Genomic DNA, 23,534 nt, shown 5'->3' with positions numbered 1-23,534 from the left:
CAGCGCCGTTTAGGGACACTGTCTGGGCCTTCTGCCTGCGTCCCACCGGCACAAAGCCCCATGCCGGCATCCAGGGGGGGCATTCCTCGGGCATGCTGGGGGGAAGAGCTGCCAGTAGGCAGCTTCCTGACCCCTTTCGGCCCGGTACGCCACCAGAGAGGACACTGTTGCTGCGCCAGCTTTTTGCTGGCGCAGCCTCATTGTTTTCAATGAGGCAAAATGCTCCATTTAAAAAAATAAGAAACCTACAAAAGGCTTTTAAAAGCCTTTCAGCAACTGGGGAATGGCTTTGGAGGCACTGCAGCCACACCATCCTTGACCACCAAAGGCTCAGGAATGGACTGTCCAAGATTGAGCATAATTTGTCAGTAGGTTTGGGTGCCAGTCCCAGTACTATATTCATTCCTGAAGCACTGGCACAGAACTTCCAGGGAATTGTGCCCATTGCTTAGTTGCTATTGATAGCAAAGGAGTTGTCATGCTTTTCTATTCATTCCTCAAATCCTATGACCTCATTATTAATTTATTTTTTCCCAGGTTTCTATCCTCATACCTAATACTTTGGCAGCAATACTGAATAACACCTGTCAATGTGACTAAACATCAATTAAAGTGTAGGGTTTTTTTTGGTTAAGTATATCAAAATGAATTTAAATTCTTCATACCAGCTGAACTTCAGCTATCAAAATGCAGCCCAAGTAAGATGCACTTTTAAAAATCTAAGCCAGGATGTTCTTAAATCTCAGGAGGAGGACATTCCATAGCTGGCTTGCATCATCTGAGTACCATTTGAAGCAGTGGAATGTTTACCACCAAATCTACATGTGTGGCTGGCCAGGAGCCACTTTAACTAACAGGGGCTGAATTTGGTGGAAGGATTTTTTTCACCAGTGATTTTTCTTATGCAGGAGATGCTTAACTGAAAAATTATGGAAAACCCATTCTCAAGTTCTGTTATGCTCCTATTAATATTATCCTGAGTGTTTACACAATTGTCCCTTTAGACTGACTTGTCCCTTTGGACTGACTTGACCCAAACTGAAGGCTTCCCATCTCCTGTCAGCTCTTCCCCTGGGATTAGTTTAAAAGCTGCTCTGACACCCTTTTTGATATTAATCACCTGGTTCCCTTTTGGATCAAGTGAAGACCAGCTCTTTTGTACAGTTTCGGTTTAAGTTACCCAGTGCCTAACCAATCTAAACCCTTCCTCCTGGCGCCACTTTCTCATCCACCCATTGCAACTCCTGATGTATGCCTGTCCAGCTGGCCCTGCATGTGGAACCAGTAGCAATTATGAGAATGCTACCTTTGAAGTCCTGCCCTTTAACTTTCTGCATAGTAACCTAATTTTTCCTTCCAGGACCACATTATTATATTTCCCATTGTCATTGGTGCCAATGTGCAATACAACTGCTGACTCCTCCCCAGCACTATCAGCCTATGTAGACAGCACGTGATGTCTGCACCCTTTGCACCAGGAATGCAATTCATCATGCAGTCAAAATCACTGTCACAGACCCCTCTCTCTATGTTCCTAATAACTCATCCACTACCAAAAGCCCTCCTCCCCGCCCCAACCCCGGAGGAATATCCTCAGTACAAGAGCATATTGGTCCATTGTCCTCAGGCTGACATCCTCTGACCCTGAGACTCACACTCTCCACAACAGCAGAAGAGCTGTCATCCCAGGACTGTCTGGTAATTTTCTGAAGGTCTCAATGCCAAATCTCTCCCCCTGCCTCAGCTTTGCCAGGTTGGCAACTCTAGCCTCAAGGCAAAGACAGCCATTGTTGCATTGAACACACACCCATGATTTCTACCCAGTGGGTAGCTAATCATACATGTGACACTCCATGAAAAACACTGGATAGACCCCAGACCTCTGCTGGCTTTCTACCTTCATCAGAGGCAGATCTACTGTGAAACTAATGAAGCTTAAGCTTCAGAGCCCCTAATCCTGGAGGAACCCCCTGAAGTAACTTTTTTTTAATGAGTTAATTTCTCAACAAAATCGATGGAGCTTTTTAGTGATAGAATCATAAGCCAATGGGTGGAAGTACTTAATATTGACTTTAGAATATGCTCTAATACCCGTTTCATAAGGCCTGAAAATGTCCCTGTAATTGGTCAAATTTCAAAAAAAATTCGGGGGTTTGCAGCTCTCGAACCCCCCAGCTGTAAGGGCTCACTGAGCTTGCCGGAATCTATTCACAGCCTACATAGCAGCAGGATCCTCAAATCCTTTGTTGGTGCACAGCTTAATAGTTCTGTGGTTTTATTTCATCACTGTATGGCCCATTTTCAAGGACTCCACCCCACCACCCTGTTCTCCACCATTTCGGCCTCAAGGTCCTTGCAAAGGCAGCAAGGCCCTTTGGACCTTGTTGGATGTTGCCCTCTTGTTGCTGGTTGCGAAGGGGCCCCCATAACAGTTCAAGCTTCAGGGCCCCAAAAATGTAGGTCCGCCACTGACCTTCATAACTGGTTTAGTCATTTAAAGGTATTTTACAGTTAAATGGAGCACTTACCTGAATTTGTGTGGATTTCCATAGCAGGAAGGATACAGCAACACACCATCCTATATGGAGCTTATAGGTTCTTTCCCAGGAAACTCAGAATAGTTAGACTCCTATTAGGAATTTTCTATACCTGCCATATAGCCTGTTCCCAGGAAACCCACCTTTGCTACTTTAGAGTAACCCTTCAGTCTTTACCCTCTACAGAAACTATGCCTATGAACTTCCATGACATTTATGTAGATTCTTCCCATTACCCTGACAAAGACTGCTTAACTCTTGAAAGCTTATACCCTGGAAATCTTGTTGGCCTTTAAAGTGCTACTGGGTTTGAATCCTGCTCTTCTCATTACCCTTGTTCTCCCTCTGTTGCCTCCCCCTTCTACCAAAATTGAGACTGAGGCACTTTGGGGCTTATGCCACTTTATGTAAGGATTCTGTCAAGCATTTCATGTAGATCTATTTAGTCATCTAAAAGCATGAAATGTCATAACTGCATGCAATGAAAGCATACTCTTTTATAGCAAACTAGGAGTTAGAAGCAAGGCTGCCAAGAGCCACCATGGGCCTCCGGACAAAAATTCCACCTGGGCCCCCCATATGACCCTGATCCAAATCAAATATAATAACAAAAACAAACCACTTGGCTGGCTGTTACCATGCATCTGTAATAAAATAATTCATATGTCCATTCATATGTCCACTTGAGGCAGGCATAACTCATCAGAAAATAAAATTGGACACTGGATTCAGGATGATTGTGGGAGTTCCAGGGCCAAAAAATGAAAGCAATCAGAATATCCTGGCCCAGGTTATTTTCAGACACACACACACACCCATGCTATTTCAAAGGAAGCTAAACTAAGTTCTAACTTCTGTTCCTCAGTTATTACAGCTAAGGCTGATGCACATTCCATTACCTTGCATGTAAAGAGTGGAGGAGGGGAAGCATCCTTTTAGTACTTTGGTAGGTCATGGGGAAATATTAATTCCCTTCTTCATAATATAATGTTAATAAAGGTTTGCTGCTATACTACTATTAAACACGTTCTAAGTTGCAAACCAGGATAGATGGGAAGGAGTTGAGACCAAGACTGAAAAATAAGGAGAGAGAATAGAAGGATTATCTCTCAGATCCATGAAGCACAATATTAACCACAAAGTGTCTGAAAGTTTTAAAATTCTAGAAGCTCCCATTGTATCCACTGGAATTCACATAGCACCTTATGGGAAAAATTAGCTCATTGTGCCAAACTTTCCAGCATCTCACATTTATTAAAATGGAGGAACACTGCATTTATTTCGCATGCAGCTTGCTAAAAAGTTTCCCTTACAGCACTGACATAAGTGCATTTTCTTCTCTTGACTTCCTGTTTTATAGTGAATAAGGCATTCCTCTTGTACACAGTGTTGACATCCCGCAATACAGAGCAGATATACTAATGAACTGACTCTACAAGCTAAAATGACTAAACTGGGGCTATCGTATTTTGGTCACATTATGAGAAGACAAGAGTCACTAGAAAAGACAGTCATGCTAGGAAAAGTTGTGGGAAGCAGGAAAAGAGGAAGACCCAACAGGAGATGGATTGACTCAATAAAGGAAGCCACAGCCCTCAATTTGCAAGATCTGAGCAAGGCTGTCAAAGGTAGGACATTTTGGAGGACATTGATTCATAGGGTCTCCATGAGTAGGAAGCGACTTGATGGCACTTAACACGCACATACTTCTTAATAAGTTTATTATTTTTTTGAAGTTTTACAATCCTATTTCATCAACTGGTACAACAAAACACATTTGGCGAGTTTTAGGAGGGCTTCTGGACATGGTGGATCTATTGAGTCCTCATACATGTTTATGCTTAAATGTTATCGTTAAATAGCATATTAGGGATTTGCATAAGCAGTCATCATCCTGATCACTAGCAATTCTTCACACAGCAGCTTGTTCTTGAGTCCTTTAAATATGGGAAATTAGAATGGTGAGGGTTTGGTGTGACATTTAAATGGAAGGCTATTCTGTTTCATTACATAGCCCAGGAAATGTTGGCAGTATGTTCTTTAGCTTTCATTCGTAGAACCGCAATGCTGGATGACCTCCGTTCAAATTCCGGCTTGGTTTCAAATGCATGTCCGTTGGTCGTTCCAGACAGTAGAGAGTCAGTGAAAAAATTGTTGATGGGAACATGGCTGAATTGGCTCTGATGGTTGGAAAAACCTGAGTACCCAGAATCTGTCCGAGGTGAGTGGGAATAAGGGGTCATACAAGAGGAAGTGTCACGTGGAAGCATGCAGGAAGTCACCACGGAACTGCTAGCTGCATTTCCTGCCCACAAATTATTCTGGATCTGGAACATATAAAATAAAGAAGATTAAATGACCACTTTTGGTCTTCTCTACTTTTTCTGCTTTATTTGGTCTGTTTGCAGCAACCATGTGACCCACCTGCCATTCAAGCCATAGTCTAATACTATTTCTGTAGAAATGATAAGATGGATGTAAAGAGAAACCCAAGCTTCTTAAAAACATCTTGTGCTGTTTTTTTAAAAAAAGTTTCTTTTAAAAATCTAGTTGAGGTAGTCTTCCAGTGAAAGACCACTTGTCATCATCTGGCATAGAGGCAGCCAACTTTCTCCTTGATTCAGTGAGAGCAATGTATGCATAGAAGGTGATTTATATAAAGGATTGACTTCCAGATTAGGCCTCATGAGCTCAAAAAGGTGTTGTCTACAGGGTTTCTCTTACTACATCCATGATTCTAGCACCCAAGTGTGTGTTTGCTGTTCCCCTGAACTTCCACAAGTCTGTAGAGCCCATGCATCTCTTGCTGTGGAGAAAACGCACAAGTTCCCCTCTATGCTCAGAAGAACTGCCTTGCAAAATCAGGTTGTGTAATCATTCACTTTCTAATAGAGATCAACAAGATGCCTCCATGCCCACACAAATAAGACACGGCTATTGCTTTCCCCGGTCACTGGTCCCTGGCATTTGATATTCACAGGTATACTGCCTTTATGTAGAGAGGAGTTAAGGCTAGCAATCATGGCTACTAAGAGTAGATCAACCTATCCTCCATAGCCAAAACACCAAATCTAGAGCCAACAGCACATCTTGCAGTCCATAAGTGGATTAGGTGTTATATGAATAAGTACCTCCTTCCGTCTGTCCTGAACCTGCTGCCAGCCAAATTCTCTGGATGACTCCGAGTTCTAGTATTATGAGAGAGAAAAAGTTCTTTATGTCTATACCCTCTTTCCCATTCATAATTTTAGAAAGCTACACCATGTTATCAACTTTATTATGTATTGTACCTCCTTTGTATAGTCTGAGCCTACTAGTTGAGTCCCAGCTGCACAATGGGCATCAGAAAATCCCACAAGAATTGCTTATACCTCCTCTGCTGTAGCTTCTTCATCATGCAAAGACACCCTCAGTTCATATGAATGGATGACCTCACATCAGGATGAATCCCACTGGTCAGACCAGTGGTCCATTTAGGCCAGTTATCCTGCCACACAATAGCCCACCACAATGCCCCAATTAAGACTCAACAAGCAACAGCACAGCGTCCAAAGCTATTTCTTTCTAGCAACTGATATTCAGAGTACTATTTAGTTATCTTAGCCAATTGCCATTAACAGGTCTATGAATCTGTCTCATCCAATTTTAAAACCATGTAAGCCAGTGGTCATTACTATACCCTGTGGTCGTGAGTTCCACATGTTATGCATCGTGTGAAGACGTACATTTTTTCCCTGCCCTGAACCAACATGCAAGAATATTAATTGAATGAGTTGCATGCTCCCAAATAAGACATGACACCCAAGTTGGGTTGAACTAGTATGTTGAATGGCTGATCAACATCATCATGTGTGAGGACTCCACCCCCTCCTTCAGCCAAGACTCCTCAGATAGGGCAGGGACCTGCTCATGTTGACAGCAGAGGATAGGACACACAATAATGGGTTTAAATTGCTGGAGGAAAGGTAAAGGTCCCCTGTGCAAGCACCGGGTCATTCCTGACCCATGGGGTGACATCACATCTCGACGTTTCGAAGGCAGACTTTGTTTGTGGGTGGTTTGCCAGTGCCTTCCCCAGTCATCTTCCCTTTACCCCCAGCAAGCTGGGTACTCATTTCACCGACCTCGGAAGGATGGAAGGCTGAGTCAACCTTGAGCCAGCTACCTGAAACCGACTTCCGTTGGGATCGAACTCAGGTCGTGAGCAGAGCTTTTGACTGCAGTACTGCAGCTTAACACTCTGCACCATGGGGCTCTTGGAGGAAAGGTACCAGCTGGATATTCAAAACAGCAAATTACAGTAAGAGTTGGACAGTGGAATTGGCTACCTAGGGAAGTGGTGAGCTCCCCCTCACTGCAGTCTTTAAGCAGAGGCTGAACAAGCACTTGTCTGGAATGCTCTAGGCTGATCCTGCATTAAGTAGTGGGTTGGACTAGATGGCCTGTATGGCCCCTTCCAACTCTATCATTCTATGGTTCCCCTCTTATGTTGTTTTAATAGGCACCCCCTTTTATAGCTTGAGGGCCAGGGGATCTGAAACTTGGGGAGTCTCATAAGGCACTTGGGTTGAGCCATGACATTGGAAATTCCCAGGAATGAAGAGGAAAGGTGTTGCTGCAAGGAAAGCAGAACAAGTGCAATCTCCCACAGGTCAATGGCATATCCTTCTTAATAACAAAAGACTTTTCAGCACTGCAGACATCAAACAATATCCTCACACACTCCAGAGGTGTCTGCCTAACCCAAGGATGTTACTATTTCATTAACCAACTTCTGGTTCTTCCTCTTCCTTTTTTTTTTTTTTACTCAATCAAGAAGGGCACTCAAGTCATTAATTTGCACTCAGTCCTGTTTCAGGAGAAATGTGGACTCGCCCAGACTTTTGTGTCCATGCAGACACAACCATTAGGTCCATTCAATCTAATTAAAGTGTGTTAATCATGTTGTCTCACCCAGGCTCTTTGTGTCCATGCAGATTTGGCTCACAATAGTCTAATCAAGGTATTTTCCCTCCGTTTTCCCCACAAAAGTTTGACAGCCATTAATGTTCAACCAGCTAGTGAGATTCAAGCTTTTTTATCTGGATCCAGTCAAAAGCCAGGATGGCCAACCCCCCGCTGGGACACAGAACATTCTGTCCATAAAAGGAGGACACCCAGGCCCAGCAAATTGCTCCTCAGATCCTTGGTCCAGAACTCTGGTTTACTTCTGAGGACTTCTGCTGCACTTTGAAGGCTTTTTTCTCTTGCTTTGCTAGCTCCTCACTCTGCTCCTTGGATCTCTGCTGCACCTACCCCTGGACCTCTCCAGGACTCAAGCCCCAGATTTAAGGTTGTATGTCCCTTCCTTAAAACTTTGCAATTTCCTCCCTTCTACCTTTTATAAGTGTGCTCTCTTGTTGGTGTGTGTGTGTGGCTGCTTAGGGAATGAGTTCTCAGGTGCTTAGTGTAGGGTCATTTGTTTTATTCTTTTTATTCTGTATGCAATAAAGTTATTTGTTTGCGTTTACAATCTCTTCCTTTCTTTCTTCATAATTTTATTTTGGGGTACCCCTACTGGTATAAAGAGGCTGCAAGTTCTCATGGGATTCCTTTCTGGAACCCCATTTAAAGCTACTTTCCCCTTCTCTTCTATTTCCCTAATTTTAAGGGCAGACTGCACTTGGCTTTCCTGACTACCTTCATATCAAATGCTACCATCCTGGCTCCAAAGGTAGCCAGCAAGTTATTGCCAACTTTGTTTATCCTCACCTGCTCATTAACTATGGCAAGAGGTACCCAGTTTCATCACCCTTCCTCAACACAGAAAACAGAAGGGTTTGGTTGATGCTGCTTAGCACAAGGCATTCCTTCCTGATCCACCCCACTATAGAACAAATGATGGGCTGTTCAGGAATTCAGTATTATTCAATGAAGCTGAAGGGCAGTAGGTTCAGAAGAATGTGTGATAATAGCCCAGCCTTCAGGTACAGTAGTACGGGTCGGTATGATCTTGTGTTTAGGAAAGTTTCCTTTCCTTGCACAATGAAGCTGGAAGGAAACAGGCTTTAATCCTAAGGACACGTAAAGTCCTACTGAATAAAACTGAACTTACTTGTGAGAAGACCTGCTTAGGAGTGCTCTCCTAGTAACCTTGTTTTCTAATACACAGGCAGAATCCAATAAAACAATAAATGGTTGAGTCTATGCTGTTTCTACGCTATGCAATCCTACAGGAACAGCTCTCCACCAAATCTTGTGGGCAGGCATGGAAGCCAAAGCTGCACCCAGTTGTCCCTCTCCCAGTAACTTATCCAGAGATTCTCCGCCTCTGAACTTGGAGGTTCCATTGAGCCATCATTGCGAATGGTTATTGCTGGATCTATTCCCCTGGGAATTTGACAAGTTAATTTACTTTAAACTAGCAGCCAGCAGTATATCCTGTAGTAGTGGGTTCCCTCAGTCAGGCATTGTGTAAATAAGTACTTCTTTTTTGCTGGTCCTACATCAACTGACCAGTATTTTTACTGAATGCCCCTGAGTTCTAGAATAACAGGAGAGAGGGAGAGAGAGAGAGAGAGAGGCCACTTTCTCTACCCCATTCATAATTTTGTAATTTTGTTTCCCCTGCTGGTACTTTCCCCCCTAAACTGAAAAGCCCCAAACACTTTAGCCAATCATTACTTTACATTTCCAAGGTAATGCTCAAGTTGTTTTTTGTTTGTTTTTTCCGAGTATTTATACACCAGAGGAACTTTTGAAACATGGTGCAATCGTTTGAGGGAGTGGAGGAAAACTGGATAAGCATTCGGAATAAATTAGAAAGCAAGGTAGACAGGAACCTGACCCTTTAAACCAGACTTCTGATGCTTTATCTTGAATGTACCCCCTTAATTTGCTTGCAAATTGTAGGATTTACTCATATAGCTGTACCAAACAAACAAATTGAGAATCAGAAAAGCTGGCAAACAGTTTAAGATGACTTTCTTTGGAGGAAGAAAATGAAAACATGGTAGTGAAAGAACCCAAACAGCGGGTCTCCTCAAAACGCAGATTCATTTATAAAGTTTTAAAGTTGTGTTGCATAAGCCTACTTGTTCAGTGTTTTTGGAACTACCAGCCATTCCTTTTAAGTGGATGTATGCTTGATGCAGGATTGCTACTTAACAAGATACATACTATAAGTGTCTCAAAATAAAGCACTAAGAGTAAAAATATATCTTGGATTTAAAAATAAATACAGCCCTGTTTCACAATAAGTAGAAGCTATCAGTGCCTCTTCTGGTACGTAGAAGGGAAAGGAGACATTATGTACATGAATTTAAAGAAAATATTTTCCTTGTTTAAATCTTCTGTGATCTGTGTACTATATAAAAGGCAATTCAGGTAGATTCTGAATAAGCCTATACATAGATCTGATCTCTGGTTTCTGTTAACATCACAAGCATCTTGAGTTTTTCTCTTGTGGTTACCATGAAATCACCCAAGAACCCTGCAGTATACTTGCTTACTATAGTGTCTCTCTGTACGCTTGTGTGTATATATATATGCATGCACACATACACACAATGACTACAACCTTCACACTGCAATCCTAAGGAATTTCCCTGGAAGTAACCCTATTTGAATAACCTGGCACTTACTTCTAAGTAGACCTGCTTACTCTCATTCTATTAAAAGCAGTTCAACTTGTCTATTAATCAGTGCAGGCTTTAATTGATTATTTAACTGAGAGCATTTGCAAAACAGAATCTCAAGGGCCCATATTTATTTTGTGGAAATTATTTTGGCTCTAGTATGGTTCTGTACTAGGAAATGCAGAATAAAATGTTCAAGATGGCCTTTTCCTACAAGAACAGTAGCTTGTTTGAGTATTAAATATGTAGGCTCTGTTCCATTTTATATATATATATACGCAGCCGGTGACCTTAGAGCTGCCGGGGCTCTGCCCTGTATGATCAGGATGATCAAAGCAAGGACAGTGACTTTTTTCCATGACTGCACCCAGACTGTGGAATGTCCTTCGTTAAGATAATCATCTGATATTCTTCACCTTGCAATGTCACATTCAAACATTTCAGTATTGGAAAGCAGTTAGCAGTGAGATTTGCTGGTCTGAAACCTAATGGATTGTTTCCTTGTTTAAATGCTGTATTATTCGAGTCTGTGGTTTATGCCATTTGAAACAGTGTGGTTTCAGAGAATTGGTTTGTTGTTGTTGTTTTCATTATGCCATCCTTGCCCAGGAAACATCTGGATCAAATAGCAATAACCTCTTCCATTTTTCATGCCTCTGAAATATGACTTCGGTTTCTTTCGTTTCTGGCTGGACAAGGAAGATCCTGACAATAAGAAGCTGATTAGCAGCACAGCTGATTAGCTGGTTAGCATTTGGTCTGTTATCGTTTCATATCTGTGGCTAGCTAGACAAAAACACTTATGTCACAAGGGTTGATTGCTAAGTCAACAATGCTGCAGGCTGGGTGGATTGGGGAGGAGGAAATGGTCCTGGAAAAGAGCCCCCCCCATTCTGCCTTTGCCATCCCTCCCCCCAAGAAAGGAGGGTAGATTATGCTTGGCCAGCCACGAGCAAGCTGTACCTGGCCAAGCCGCTAGACCAGGCATACATCCCTCACCACCACAAGTACAGGGCCAGCTGGGTGTTTCTCTTGCCACAATAAGGCCAGGGTCTTCTCCATGCTGGGCTGGGTGAGTCTGAGCCTGGCTCCTCCTTTTTTGTGGCTCCAATTCACAGCAGTGGGGAATCACACCAACCCCACTCTTTGGGTAGGAGTGGGCTTAGGGTTGCCAATCTCCAGGTACTACTGGAGAAAAGAGGCACTTGGTACTAATGGAATTTGGGAGAAAATAAGTACCAACACAACGTAAATGCAACCTAAGTTAGGTTGCATTTACGTTGTGTTGGTACTTATTTTCTCCCCAATCTCCAGGTACTAGCTGGAGATCGCCTACTATTACAACTGATCTCCAGCCAATAGAGATGACTTCACCTGGAGAAAATGGCCACTTTGGCAATTGGACTCTATGGCATTGAAGTCCCTCCCCTTGTCAAACCCCACCCTCCTCAGGCTCCACTCCAAAAACCTCCCACCGGTGGTGAAGAGGGACCTGGCAACCCTAAGTGGGCTAGTGGCTCCCAGGCTGGAGTGGCCATGTGGGGGGGCAACTCCCCAGGTCATAAACCAACTGGGAATTTGCCTGGTCATCTTAAAGGCTAACCACCCCTGACTGTAGGATGTTTTAGGAGAACTCCTAAGTAGGTCTACTCAAAAGTAAATCATGAAAATGTTTTAGGATTGCAGCATATATCAGTCACTTATCAAGCATGCTAGATTAAAATCATGTTCAGTATAAATGTTCAGTTTAACGTTTACTGGTTGTCTTTCCTCTTCTCTTCACACTTTTTAAATGTAGTTTTTAATTGGCAAATCAGAAGAGAATTGTTCACCCAACATGAAGAAGAATTCTTGAGTAATATTTTTCCCCAGAAGGGAATCCAATGGTAATACTGTTATCAATAATTTAAAATATCTTCAGAATACAATCCGGAGAACCAAAATTTACAGTTTGCTGCAATCAAAGGGTTGAACAGAATTAAAATTCTTGAGCAACTTTCAGTCCTTGTGGAACTTTTTACAACAGCATTAGTACTTTTGCAGTTCTTTTTTCCTTCCTACTCTAATACACTGAAGCTACATTTTTCAGAAAGGTGAATGCTTAGGTCTGGAAGCCTGGTCACCACAATCGTTTTCAGTGGACAGGAAGACTTGGGCTCCTTCCTGGACCGCCACATGGCTACTGCTCTCCTGGCCAGGACAACTTGTCTTATCCAAAATGATAATGAACTTAGGAGGAGTTAACATCTCTGCATGACTCTATGTACTTTTCTGAAGTAACTTCTTTTGGGCAGCCCATTCCTAAAAGGGAGGCTGAATGTCCATAGGAGCCGGCATGACCCCTATGCTGGCATCCATGCCATTTGTACCAGGCAAACTGGCACTGATGCTGGCGTATGGGGACTTACACTGTCCCCCCTGGACCATGGAGGCAGCACGGTTCTCAGACGCCTGCACAGCCTCCCGCTGGCATTTCCTTGGCGTATCTCCCTGCAACAGCATCCTGGGGGGCATTCCAGGGGCATGCCCAGGGCGGAGCTGACTTTAGGCAGCTTCTGAACCCCTTTTGGGCTTAATATGCACCATTTTGCAGGTGTCAACTGTATGGGGAGTCCCACGGGGCTTTAAAAAAAATCTTTGTTTTACCTTTTTTACCACCTCCAACCACCACGGACCCACCTGCCCACTCAGGATTGCATGGCTACTTGTAAGGTATGTTAGGCACAACACGTGTGATGGCTGGGTATCAAAGACTACTAAGGCCCCTTTGGGAGGGAAAAGACGATGTTGAGCATTTAAATAAATGAAATAAGATGTGTTGATGTTCTGATTCAGTATAGTTCCGTATCATCTGTAAATAAATAATCGCTTCTTCATGAGGAGCCTACCTCGCAAGAATGCCGCGAAGATTATCTGAACTGAATAGAGTACATTTAACAGTAAATTATTTGAAACGATAATGCCACCACTGCTTCTGTATCTTGCACAGTTTAGCTCTGTACTAGTTAACCCACCCTATGATGTAGAGATGCACACACAAGCCGGGTGACCCTACCAAGACCAAAGAGTTGTGGTCAACAACTCAGAATTGTTGGCTGCAAGGAGGACTGGGAGCCTCCATGGTTCTCAGCTTTATACAAAACAAAAACATATTTTAATCAAATGCCATGTGGTGTGTAATGCATTCCATACGGAGTGTTTAATTTGAGCATGTAACTCTGATTATGGCTAATGGTAGTTCCCCATGTGCACTATGGGCAGAAAGGACTGTAATGTAAAATTAAGATGCAAAATGTTAATGAAGAGCATGTGCATATTTATATCGTTTCTCACACCCGTGGCTCACAAAATGAATTATGCATGCTAAAATTTCTCACTGCTGGGAAAGGTGCCACCAGCTAAACAGAGGGGGTTACCGCACTTTGTATTCCCAGCCATGTATTGAGAGTTTGAAAATGTTGTAAAAAACATCGCTTTAAAAAGGGTTTTGGATACCACGGCTTACAAATGGTTGGAAAACGTCTTCACAGCTAAAGGGGCCAAACAAAGTGCGAACAGTATTTTTTATAATGTTTTCAAACTCTTAATACATCGGTGGGAATACATAGAAAGTGCAAACAGTATTTTTTATAACATTTTCAAACTCTTAATACATCGCTGGGAATACAAGTGTGGTAACCTTGAGAGTTCCTCAACTGTACTTTGCTTACCTGACTTTGTTCACTGGTCTCTGGGACAAAGCCAATTATTTATTTTAAAAAAATATATTCTCTCTTCTTATATTTTTGGCCTCTTTCCACACACTTTTATTCAGCCTACAATTCTGAGCTAGTTTTCCTGAAGGGTTATATGAAAGAGAAAGAAAAGACAGCCAGCAGCAGTTTAACTCATACCTTCCTAAAGCAGCCTGCTGGTAAATTCTATTATCACAGATTCTGCTTTCCCCTCTAAGTTAGCATCTAGGAGATCAGATTTGTTTTAGGAAGTTCCAGTCATTGATACCTCCAGAAAGGTTGAAGAACAATGCTACTAATGAAAATGTACACAATTTATCAGCAATTCAGCACCTTCTTAGTAATGGAAGTATCTGGCCAACAATAATTTCCTGTATCAGCTTCAGTCATTAACAATAGCCTGTTGATGCTCTGTGGGAGCAATGTATGACCAGCTGCTCAAAATTTCAAGCAGCAACCCATCATCTAAGACAGTTTGGCTTGGGCTGGTGTCACCTGAACCCTATGAATAAGCAAATTTTCAGGGAAATTGTAGATTGTAGAATTACAAGTGAAGGACCACTGAGTACTGCTGGGTGAATCTTATCATCCTGGATGATCCTCCCCCCCTAGCCTGCTTCTACTTTCCCTCCTCTTGCAGCTCTTATATGTGGTCTCCTTTTCCTGCTTCCTTTCCTTTCCCTTCCTGTTTCTCTGTTTTTTTCCCCTACTTTCTTGCCTCCCTCCAACCTCCTTTTGTTCTTTTCTTTCCTCCCTCTCTCCCAGCCCAGTCTTCCTTCTCATCTTTCCTTCCTGTCCACTCTTCTTCCCTCAATATCAAAGTGAAGCTGCAGCCTGCAACTGCCATTCTGAGTTGCCAAGGCAATCCAAAATGACTGCTGAGATCTCCAGAGGAAATTTCAGGAGATGTCTGCATTTTCAGGCATGTTTATTTTCTTTTACTTCCTCTTTTTGGAATTTATTTTTCTCCTGTAAGCCCAGGTTGGCAGAAACACCTCTCCTTTCTGTCCCTAGCCCCATTGTGCAGATTTTTTAATCCCTATTCTTGGGCAAGGTTCAGAATCAGATACATCAATACAGTGTAATGCCAAATAGAGTTATACCCTTCTAAGTCCATTGAAGTAAATGGACTAAGAATGGTGTAACTCTTCTTAGGAGTAAACTGATATAATTCATTGACTATTGATTCAAAGGTTCCTTGGAGTGTGCCAATGTGTGAGCTTAAAATGTCAGACTAATTCAAGACAGGTCAGGGTTAAAATCTGCACAAAAGTACTTGGACCAGCCATTCTTTCTCAGCCTAACTTCCTCACAGGGTTGTTTGATGACAAAACTAAAGAAGGCTCTTAAAAGAAGGCTGGGATAAATATGTTCTCACTCCAAATAAGCCACTTTGTAACATGCAATACATTTGATGCACTTTAGACCCCAGTATTCTTTTAGGATTTCACACACAGGGACAATTGTCAGGAGATAAAATATTGTTTAAATGCACATATTCATTTTCTCACTGTGGAATCATTTGTAGCAAGTGCTCTAGAGTTGTGTTGTGTACTGGCTCAAATTGGTAGATTCTGTGATCTAATAAAGCAAGTTTCCAAAATTTCAAATGAAACAACAGCTCTGGAAATAAATGAGTGGCTGCGTCGATGGTGTCGCCAGGAAAGGTTTGGTTTTTTGGACCATGGCTTACGCTTCCTGGATAATGCTCTTCTGTCCGGAGATGGCTTGCACCTCGCAAAGGTAGGTAAAAATGTGTTTGGCCACAGCCTTGCAAGCCTGATAAGGAGGGCTTTAAACTAAATCTTCAGGGGAAGCGAGACGTCAATTTAAAGCCTCAAGTGAGGACAATAACTGCAAATATAGATATGAACGATCTGGAGAGGGTAGCACATACGCAAGGAAAGACCGTTCAAAAACTTAATAATGGGAGGGAAACAATCTTAAATAGGCTGCCAAGAAGAAGGACCTGTGGTCTAAGGTGTCTCTACACTAATGCTCAGAGCATGGGAAATAAACAAGATGAACTAGAACTTTTAATAGTACAAAGCAAATATGATATAATAGGCATTACGGAAACCTGGTGGGACGAGTCTCATGATTGGAATGTATTAATTGAAGGGTATAACCTATTTTGGAGAAATAGACCAAATCGGAAGGGGGGAGGAGTAGCATTATACGTTAGGGATGCGAGGGGATCCAGGACTTAAACACTGGAACCCAGCTTGAAATCATCTGGGTAAAAATTAAGGGAGAGAAAAACAGTAATGTCATTGTGGGGGTCTATTATAGACCCCCAAGCCAGACTGAAGAGTTAGATGATGCTTTCCTGGAACAGATGTCCAAACATTCAAAAAAGAAAGGCATAGTAGTAATGGGAGATTTCAATTATCCTGACATCTGTTGGAATGCTAACTCTGCCAAAACAACTAGGTCCGACAAATTCCTCACCTCCCTTGCAGACAATTTCATAGTCCAAAAAATGGAAGAAGCGACAAGGGGAACAACCATTTTGGATCTGATCTTAACCAGTAATGATTACTTGGTTTATGGGATAGAAGGAGTGGGATCTTTGGGTGGGAATGGCCATGATCTCCTGGAGTTTGTTATACAGCAGAAAGGAGAAGCAAGAAATTAGTCAAACATGTATTCTAGACTTTAAGAAAGCTGATTTCAATAAATTTAAGGAACTATGTGGGTGAGAATATTGAATGAGAAGGGAGTACATGAAGGATGGGAAATTCTAAAAAGGGAGATATTGAAGGCGCAATTTCAATCAATTCCCAAGAGGAGAAAAAAAGGTAGAGGTTTGAAGAAACCAGGGTGGATGTCTAAAGAACTTTTGGTTGAGATAGGATTTAAGAAGGGCATGTACAAGAAGTGAAAAAAGGGAGAAATCAACAAAGAGGAATTCAAACAAGTAGCTGGCACATGTAGGGAGAAAGTCAGGAAGGCAAAAGCGCAGAATGAGCTCCAGCTAGCCAGGGAAGTTAAAAACAAGGTTTTTTTGGTTATGTCCATAACAAAAGGAAGATCAAGGTAACGATCGGGTCATTGCAAGGAGAGGACGGTGAGTTATTAACAGGGGAGGGAGAAAAGGCAGAATTACTTAACTCCTTTTTTATATCAGTCTTCTCCCAAAAGGGGAATAGTGCTCAACCTGGGAATAATGGAGCAGAGGATGCAATAGGGGAATTACAGCATAGTATAGACACTGAGATAGTACGGGAATACCTGGCTACTCTCAATGAATTCAAGTCTCCAGGGACGGACGAACTGCATCCAAGGGTGTTAAAAGAACAGGCTGAAATGATTTCAGAACCACTGGCAATAATCTTTGAGAATTCATGGAGAACAGGAGACGTTCCAGCAGACTGGAGGAGGGCAAATGTGGTCCCCATCTTTAAAAAGGGGGGGGGGAAGAAATCCCAAACAATTATCGCCCAGTCAGCCTGACATTAATACCAGGTAAAATACTAGAGCAGATAATTAAACAGAGTCTGTAAGCACTTAGAAAGAAATGCCGTGATCACTGACAGTCAACATGGGTTTCTCAAAAACAGGTCATGCCAAACTAATCTCATATCTTTTTTTGAAAGAGTGACAAGTATGGTAGATGAAGGGACTGCTGTAGATGCAGATGTACCTTGATTTCAGTAAAGCCTTTGATAAAGTCCCCCATGATCTTCTTGAAACAAAGCTAGTAAAATGTGGGCTGGACACTGCTACTATTAGGTGGATTGGGAATTGGTTGACCAACCGAAGCCAAAGGGTGCTCATTAATGGCACAACTTCATCCTGGAGAGGAGTGACCAGTGGGGTACCACAGGGGTCTGTCCTGGGACCGGTACTATTTAATATTTTTATAAATGATTTGGATGATGGGATAGAGAGCATGCTAATCAAATTTGCAAATGACACCAAGTTAGGAGGGGTAGTTAATACCCCGGAGGATAGGGTCAGAGTTCAGAATGACCTTGATAGACTGGAGAGCTGGGCCATAAGTAATAAAATGGATTTCAATAGGGAGAAGAGTAAGGTACTTCACCTAGGAGGAAACAACATAAGGCATAGGTACAGGATGGGAGATAGTTGGCTTGACAACAGTACATGTGAAAGAGATCTGGACCACAAACTAAACATAAGTCAACAGTGTGATATGGTGGCTAAGAAGGCCAATGCAATTCTGGGCTGCATCAATAGGAGTATTGTGTCTAGATCAAGGGAAGTCATACTACCACTGTATTCTGCATTGGTCAGACCTCACTTGGTATACTGTGTCTAGTTTTGGGCTCCACAATTTAAGAAGGATGTTGACAAGTTGGAGCGTGTCCAGAGGAGGGCGACCAGAATGGTCAAAGGTCTGGAATCCATGCCCTATGAGGAGAGACTTGGAGAGTTGGGTTTGTTTAGTTTGGAGAAGAGAAGGTTGAGGGGAGACATGATAGCCATGTTTAAATATTTGAAGGGATGTCATGTTGATGAGGGAACTAGCTTGTTCTCTGTTGCTTCAGAGACTAGGACACGGAGTAATGGATTTAAACTAAGAGAAAAGTGATTCCACCTAAACTTTAGGAAGAACTTCCTGAATGTGAGGGCTGTTCGATGGTGGAATGCACTGCCGTGGAGGGTGGTGGAGTCCCCTTCTTTGGAGGTCTTTAAGCAGAGGCTGGATGGCCATCTGTCAGGAGTGCTTTGACTGTGGGATCCTGCATGGTGGGGGGAGGGTTGAGGTCACTGGGGACGTGGGGGGGAGGTAGTTGTTAATTTCCTGCATTGGGCAGGGGGTTGGACTAGATGACCCTGGTGGTCCATTCCAACTCTATGATTCTATGATTCCATGATTCTACTCTGGATGGGTGGAAGAGGAATTGATACTTATGTATGAAAACCTATTTTATTGATTTAAAAGATTTTTATCCATGAACTGTCCAAGAAAGCTAATGGCAGTCACTAAGATTCTCTTGTCTCAATAAAGGCCCAAGGTCACCCAGCAAGCTTCCATGACACTCTAATTCAGGTATGTTGAACTCATTTGTGATGAGGGCAGGATATGACATAAATGTCACTTGGCCGGGCCGGGCCATGCCTCGCCAGCCCAGGTCGGGATGGGGCAGTAGCTGCCATGGCTGGCTTGTGGGCCAGATAAGAGCTCTCAAGGGGTCAGATCTAGGCCCTGGGCCTTATGTTTGAAACCCCTGTTCTAACTGCTATGCCAGGCTGGTTCTCTCAGTATAACCTATCACACACGGTTATTGTTATGAACATAGATTAGGAGAGAGACCTGCTGTAAGCCACTTTGGGTCCCCATTCAGGAGAAGAGTATGGTATAAATATCTCTCCTCCTCCTCCGGCCCCTGTGCAAGCACTGGGTCATTCCTGACCCATAGGGTGATGTCATATCCCAACGTTTACTTGGCAGACTATGTTTACGAGATGGTTTGCCATTGCCTTCCCCAGTCATCTACATTTTACCCCAGCAAGCTGGGTACTCATTTGACCAACCTCAGAAGGATGGAAGACTGAGTCAACCTTGAGCCAACTACCTGAAACTGACTTCTGTCAGGATTGAACTCAGGTCATGAGCACAGCTTGGACTACAGTACTGCAGTTTACCACTCTGTGCCACAGGGGTCATAGAGATCTTAATAAATATATATTCAAGCACCAGATTCCCCCATGAAGAAGAGTGGTTCTTTTGTAAGAAGGTGGATCCTGAAGCATACATGGCCTTCTTTGGCTATTTGTATCACATTTCAGGGCTTTTGGGAGGACATTCTTTATTATCATTTGGACACTGAGTTGAGATAAGTAGTAATGAACAGTTTGCTTTGTTGATGTCACCTGTGCCACTAAAGTTCTTTCCAGGTGGAGCTCTTGCTCTGCACCCCTTCCTTTGGCTAAATCATGTTAGATTTCATTTCTCCTTCTACAAGATGGTGTTGTGCTTCTGTCATCTGTCTTGTTTTTTCTTTGCTCCACTGTGATTGTTCTCAGGCCTTCATTGGTATGATCTTTCCTGGAAAATTGTATCCCAAGCAGGTCTGAGAAAGTATGGATTTCTGTACCTCTTTACCCATATTCAGCATCACATCTGACACCATTACTCCTCCTGGCCGCCATTCCCACCACTGCTACTGATGGTCATTATGACAGTTTTTTAATATATATATATATATATATATATTGGTAGTAGATACATTCGATCCCATTCACTCCCAATATGAGTCAGTTGCATGTAGCTGGCTCAAGAGTGACTCAGCCTTCCAACCTTCTGAGGTTGGTAAAATGAGTACTCAGCTTGCTGGGGGTAAAGGGAAGATGACTGGGGAAGGCACTGGCAAACCACCCAGTAAACATAGTCTGCCTAGTAAACGTCGGGACGTGGCGTCACCCCATGGGTCAGGAATGACACGGAGCTTTGTCTCTTTAATAGAGGTTTAATAAGGTGTTATTTACCTCCATACCATGAAAAGCTTCAGCCTCCAATTTACATAGATTAAGCCTCTATTAAAGGGACAGGGCCCTGACCAGGATAGCACCAAGCTAGCATGATCTCATCAGATCTCAGAAGCTTAGCAGGGTTGTCCCTGGTTAGTATTTGGATGGGCAACATCCAAGAAATACCAGGAGTGTGACGTGGAGGCAGGCAATGGCAAACCACCTCTGATCTTGCCTTGAAAACCCTACAGGGTTGTTATAAATCATCTGTGACTTGGCAGGGCACACACACACACACATAAAGGAACAGGCCTGCTGGCAACCCATCCGTTGGTTATTGTCTCTGACCATGTAGGTTCCATTTAATCATTGGTGCACTGATAGACCTATCCTCCAGTAATGTATCTAATCCCCCTTTTAATCAAACTAAACTAGTATCCCTCACAATATCCCACAGTAGCAAATTCCACAGTCCAGTCACTGCTTCCTTCTGTGTGTGTGTGTTTGTCCTTGTGCAATCGGACATTATGATCTTGCTCTAAGTATACCGAAAGCAATAATGTGTATTACCAGGGCATAATGAAGACCACATTGCATAGTTTCAAGATGGCCTGATTTATTGTAAAATCCACTATACTAACTAGTGTGACTCATGCAGATCACCTCAAGTAGTGTTGTGTATAACAAGGAGATCACAGTATTTGCCTCTATGAATATCTTTTGCTCCGACTTGACTCTTAAAACTCCCATGGTGTTTTTCAGAGCGTCCACAGGATGTCATCCTCAAATCCCACTTTTCTGGATTTCCCCAGCTTTGCTCTGATCTTTCCCAAACCTTCTTTGCTACAATTGTTCCTGAAAGGTCACTGTCCCAGTGGTTTAGTATGCCATGTAGATGGGGAAAGTATGGATTTTTTGTTGAACCTCCCACCCACAGCAACACCATTTTCCTGCTGGTTAAGATTGGAGTAGCAGTGCTGGGCAGGGAGAATTTAAACAATTTTCCTCATGCCATTTTTCCAGTCAACCCCCACTCCACACACACACACATGCAGTGATTTAATGCACTTCAGAGGAGAGAGAAGACAGGCAAAGGCCAAGGGTCTGCTTTCTCTATTGGGGCTCTTTGCAGCTGTGGATGGTTGTAACCAGGAAAATGGCACGGGGTGAAATTTTTTACTCCACTTTTCCCAGCACCATGACCCTGATCCAAGTCAGGCCCCCCTCCAGTTCCTTGCTAGGATCAACAAACATGTTGGGAAAATCTATTCATAGATCTCCAATGTAATGCATGTGTGGGGTGAGGGGTGTATCCCTAAACTGGATTATCTCGACAATATTTGCTGTTTGACAAGCATTAGACAATCAACAATGTTTCAAAATCTCAAGCCTAAACTCTTTGACTTGGAAATATGTTTTACTTGTTTCCTGTTCCAGAGAACGAGGCTTAAAGCTGCAGCATTAGTAACCACAATCATTTTACGATGGCGTGAAATTGGCACTCAGAAGCTCTGTGCTCAGCATGTAGACAGCAAGCTTTTGGCTATTTTTATATGTAGAAAGACCGTAATTCACACGGGGGGGAAATGTCTTAATTAAAAATATCTGCCAGACAAAACTTTTTTTGACATTTTACTCAGAATTTGCTTTAATAACTTTGGGAAAGAGCTAGAAGAAGAATCTCTCTCCACCCCACCCCCTGGCAACTATCTTTTTATATACATTCTTCACACTCTATTCCAACACTAATTGTTTATCTTTGTAAACATTGTAGTTTCTGTGATTAAAATGCTTTCTGGCATTTATGAATGGCAAAAAAAAATCCAAAATGTGTTTGGGGGAAAATAAAATTATACAATTAACGGTTGAGCGCAGAATGGAATAAAAAGAAACCAGATGGTTGGCTGCAGTGACTGGTTTTATAGAGTTCTTATTCATGCAGGGCATGGATTGCCAAAAAAAAACGCCCCCAAAGTAGTGTCTTATCATACTACACAAGGTTAAATTTCTTCTAATAGTTAACAAATGCACTGACTCTAAAGAGAAAAAGTGTACAGTAGTTTGAACAAAAATGCAATACAATTTCCTTCTGGTTGGCTTTCAAGCTTTCACAAGGCTGAGAATCTAGAAATTTTGGATATATTAAAAAATATGTCGTAATTAAATAAATTGATACGGTAGGGAAAAATCATTCTGATTCTGCAGCTGTTTAGATCTGCTGGACCTTTGGGCTTGGGTGGACGCAGAGAGCTGCCTTGCCTTGAAGGGCTGTCCTCAATAGAGGAGACACATCTGATGAATGAAAGGCTGGTTCCCAGCCCCACAACAAGGAGAGAAAGGTCCATACACCACCCACCTACAGCAACAATTCATCCCAAATGAGGAAAAGAATTCACCAAAACAGGCTTTTTCATTTGCAATCTGATGCCTTCCCCCTTAAAAAAACAAAAAGGGTTCTTTTAGAAAAATAAAATTCTGTTTAAGATAAGCAACAAATGTGGTTAGCCCACCTTCCAGAATTAGTAATGTTCCAAGTTCTTCACAGATGTACCCTCCCAAGATTTCCCCAGGGCTGAGGGAAGTTTTTTTTTTTTTTAGAAGATCACAATCACACATAGATGACTTAAATAATCTGGGGAGGGGGGTCCCCCCTTTACCTGTTATGACTGTGAACATGAGGGTCAGGATAACTTACAGACATTTATTCATCACAGAGGATGTTCTTTTTATTCGGTGCTTCTGGAGATAAGTATTCCTTTGGTCTAAAATACGCTGAAAAACTTGGGATTGATGGGCAGGTAAAATGTTTTCCATCAAATATTTTTAAATTACCACTTCTCCCCCACCCCTCATTTCTTTGAACCTCATCTTGAAATGTGGTGGCTCCATCTAGCAAGAACAGCAGGCTTCAGCTCTGTATTTAGTTGTTCATGTGAAAGAAAGAAAAAAATCCTCCCGGATTCACTACATCAAATACCTGTGGGTAGCTATCAGTCCTTGGCAGAACAGATATGTCATAGGTTGCAGCAAAATGGCTTTTGGCTTGTTGGATTTGCCCATAACGCTCTCTCTTTCTCCACTTTGCTCTTCGGTTTTGGAACCAGACCTACATCAGAGAAGACAAGACAATTATTGAGGAGAATCTGTTGATTTTTTTTTCCCTCTAGGACCCTGACCAAGGGTACCTTCTTGAAATTGCCATCTGC

General features: G+C 42.5%; 1 protein-coding gene across 1 annotated transcript in view; it reads right to left on the bottom strand.

The window, feature by feature from the left end:
- Nucleotides 1–4,305: 4,305 nt before the first annotated feature.
- ALX1 (ALX homeobox 1) overlaps nucleotides 4,306–23,534 on the bottom strand; it is a 34,674-nt gene continuing 15,445 nt past the window's right edge. Inside the window, exons 3-4 of the mRNA XM_056846743.1 lie at nucleotides 23,306–23,434; nucleotides 4,306–4,864 (exon numbers count right to left, since the gene is read on the bottom strand). Coding sequence (XP_056702721.1) covers nucleotides 4,544–4,864; nucleotides 23,306–23,434 — 450 coding nt within the window. The 3' untranslated portion in view covers nucleotides 4,306–4,543. The remainder of the gene's footprint in view (nucleotides 4,865–23,305; nucleotides 23,435–23,534) is intronic.

This window comes from Euleptes europaea, chromosome 3, assembly GCF_029931775.1.
Source record: "Euleptes europaea isolate rEulEur1 chromosome 3, rEulEur1.hap1, whole genome shotgun sequence".
Classification (NCBI taxonomy): domain Eukaryota; kingdom Metazoa; phylum Chordata; class Lepidosauria; order Squamata; family Sphaerodactylidae; genus Euleptes; species Euleptes europaea.
This window is presented reverse-complemented; position numbering and strand designations above follow the sequence as displayed.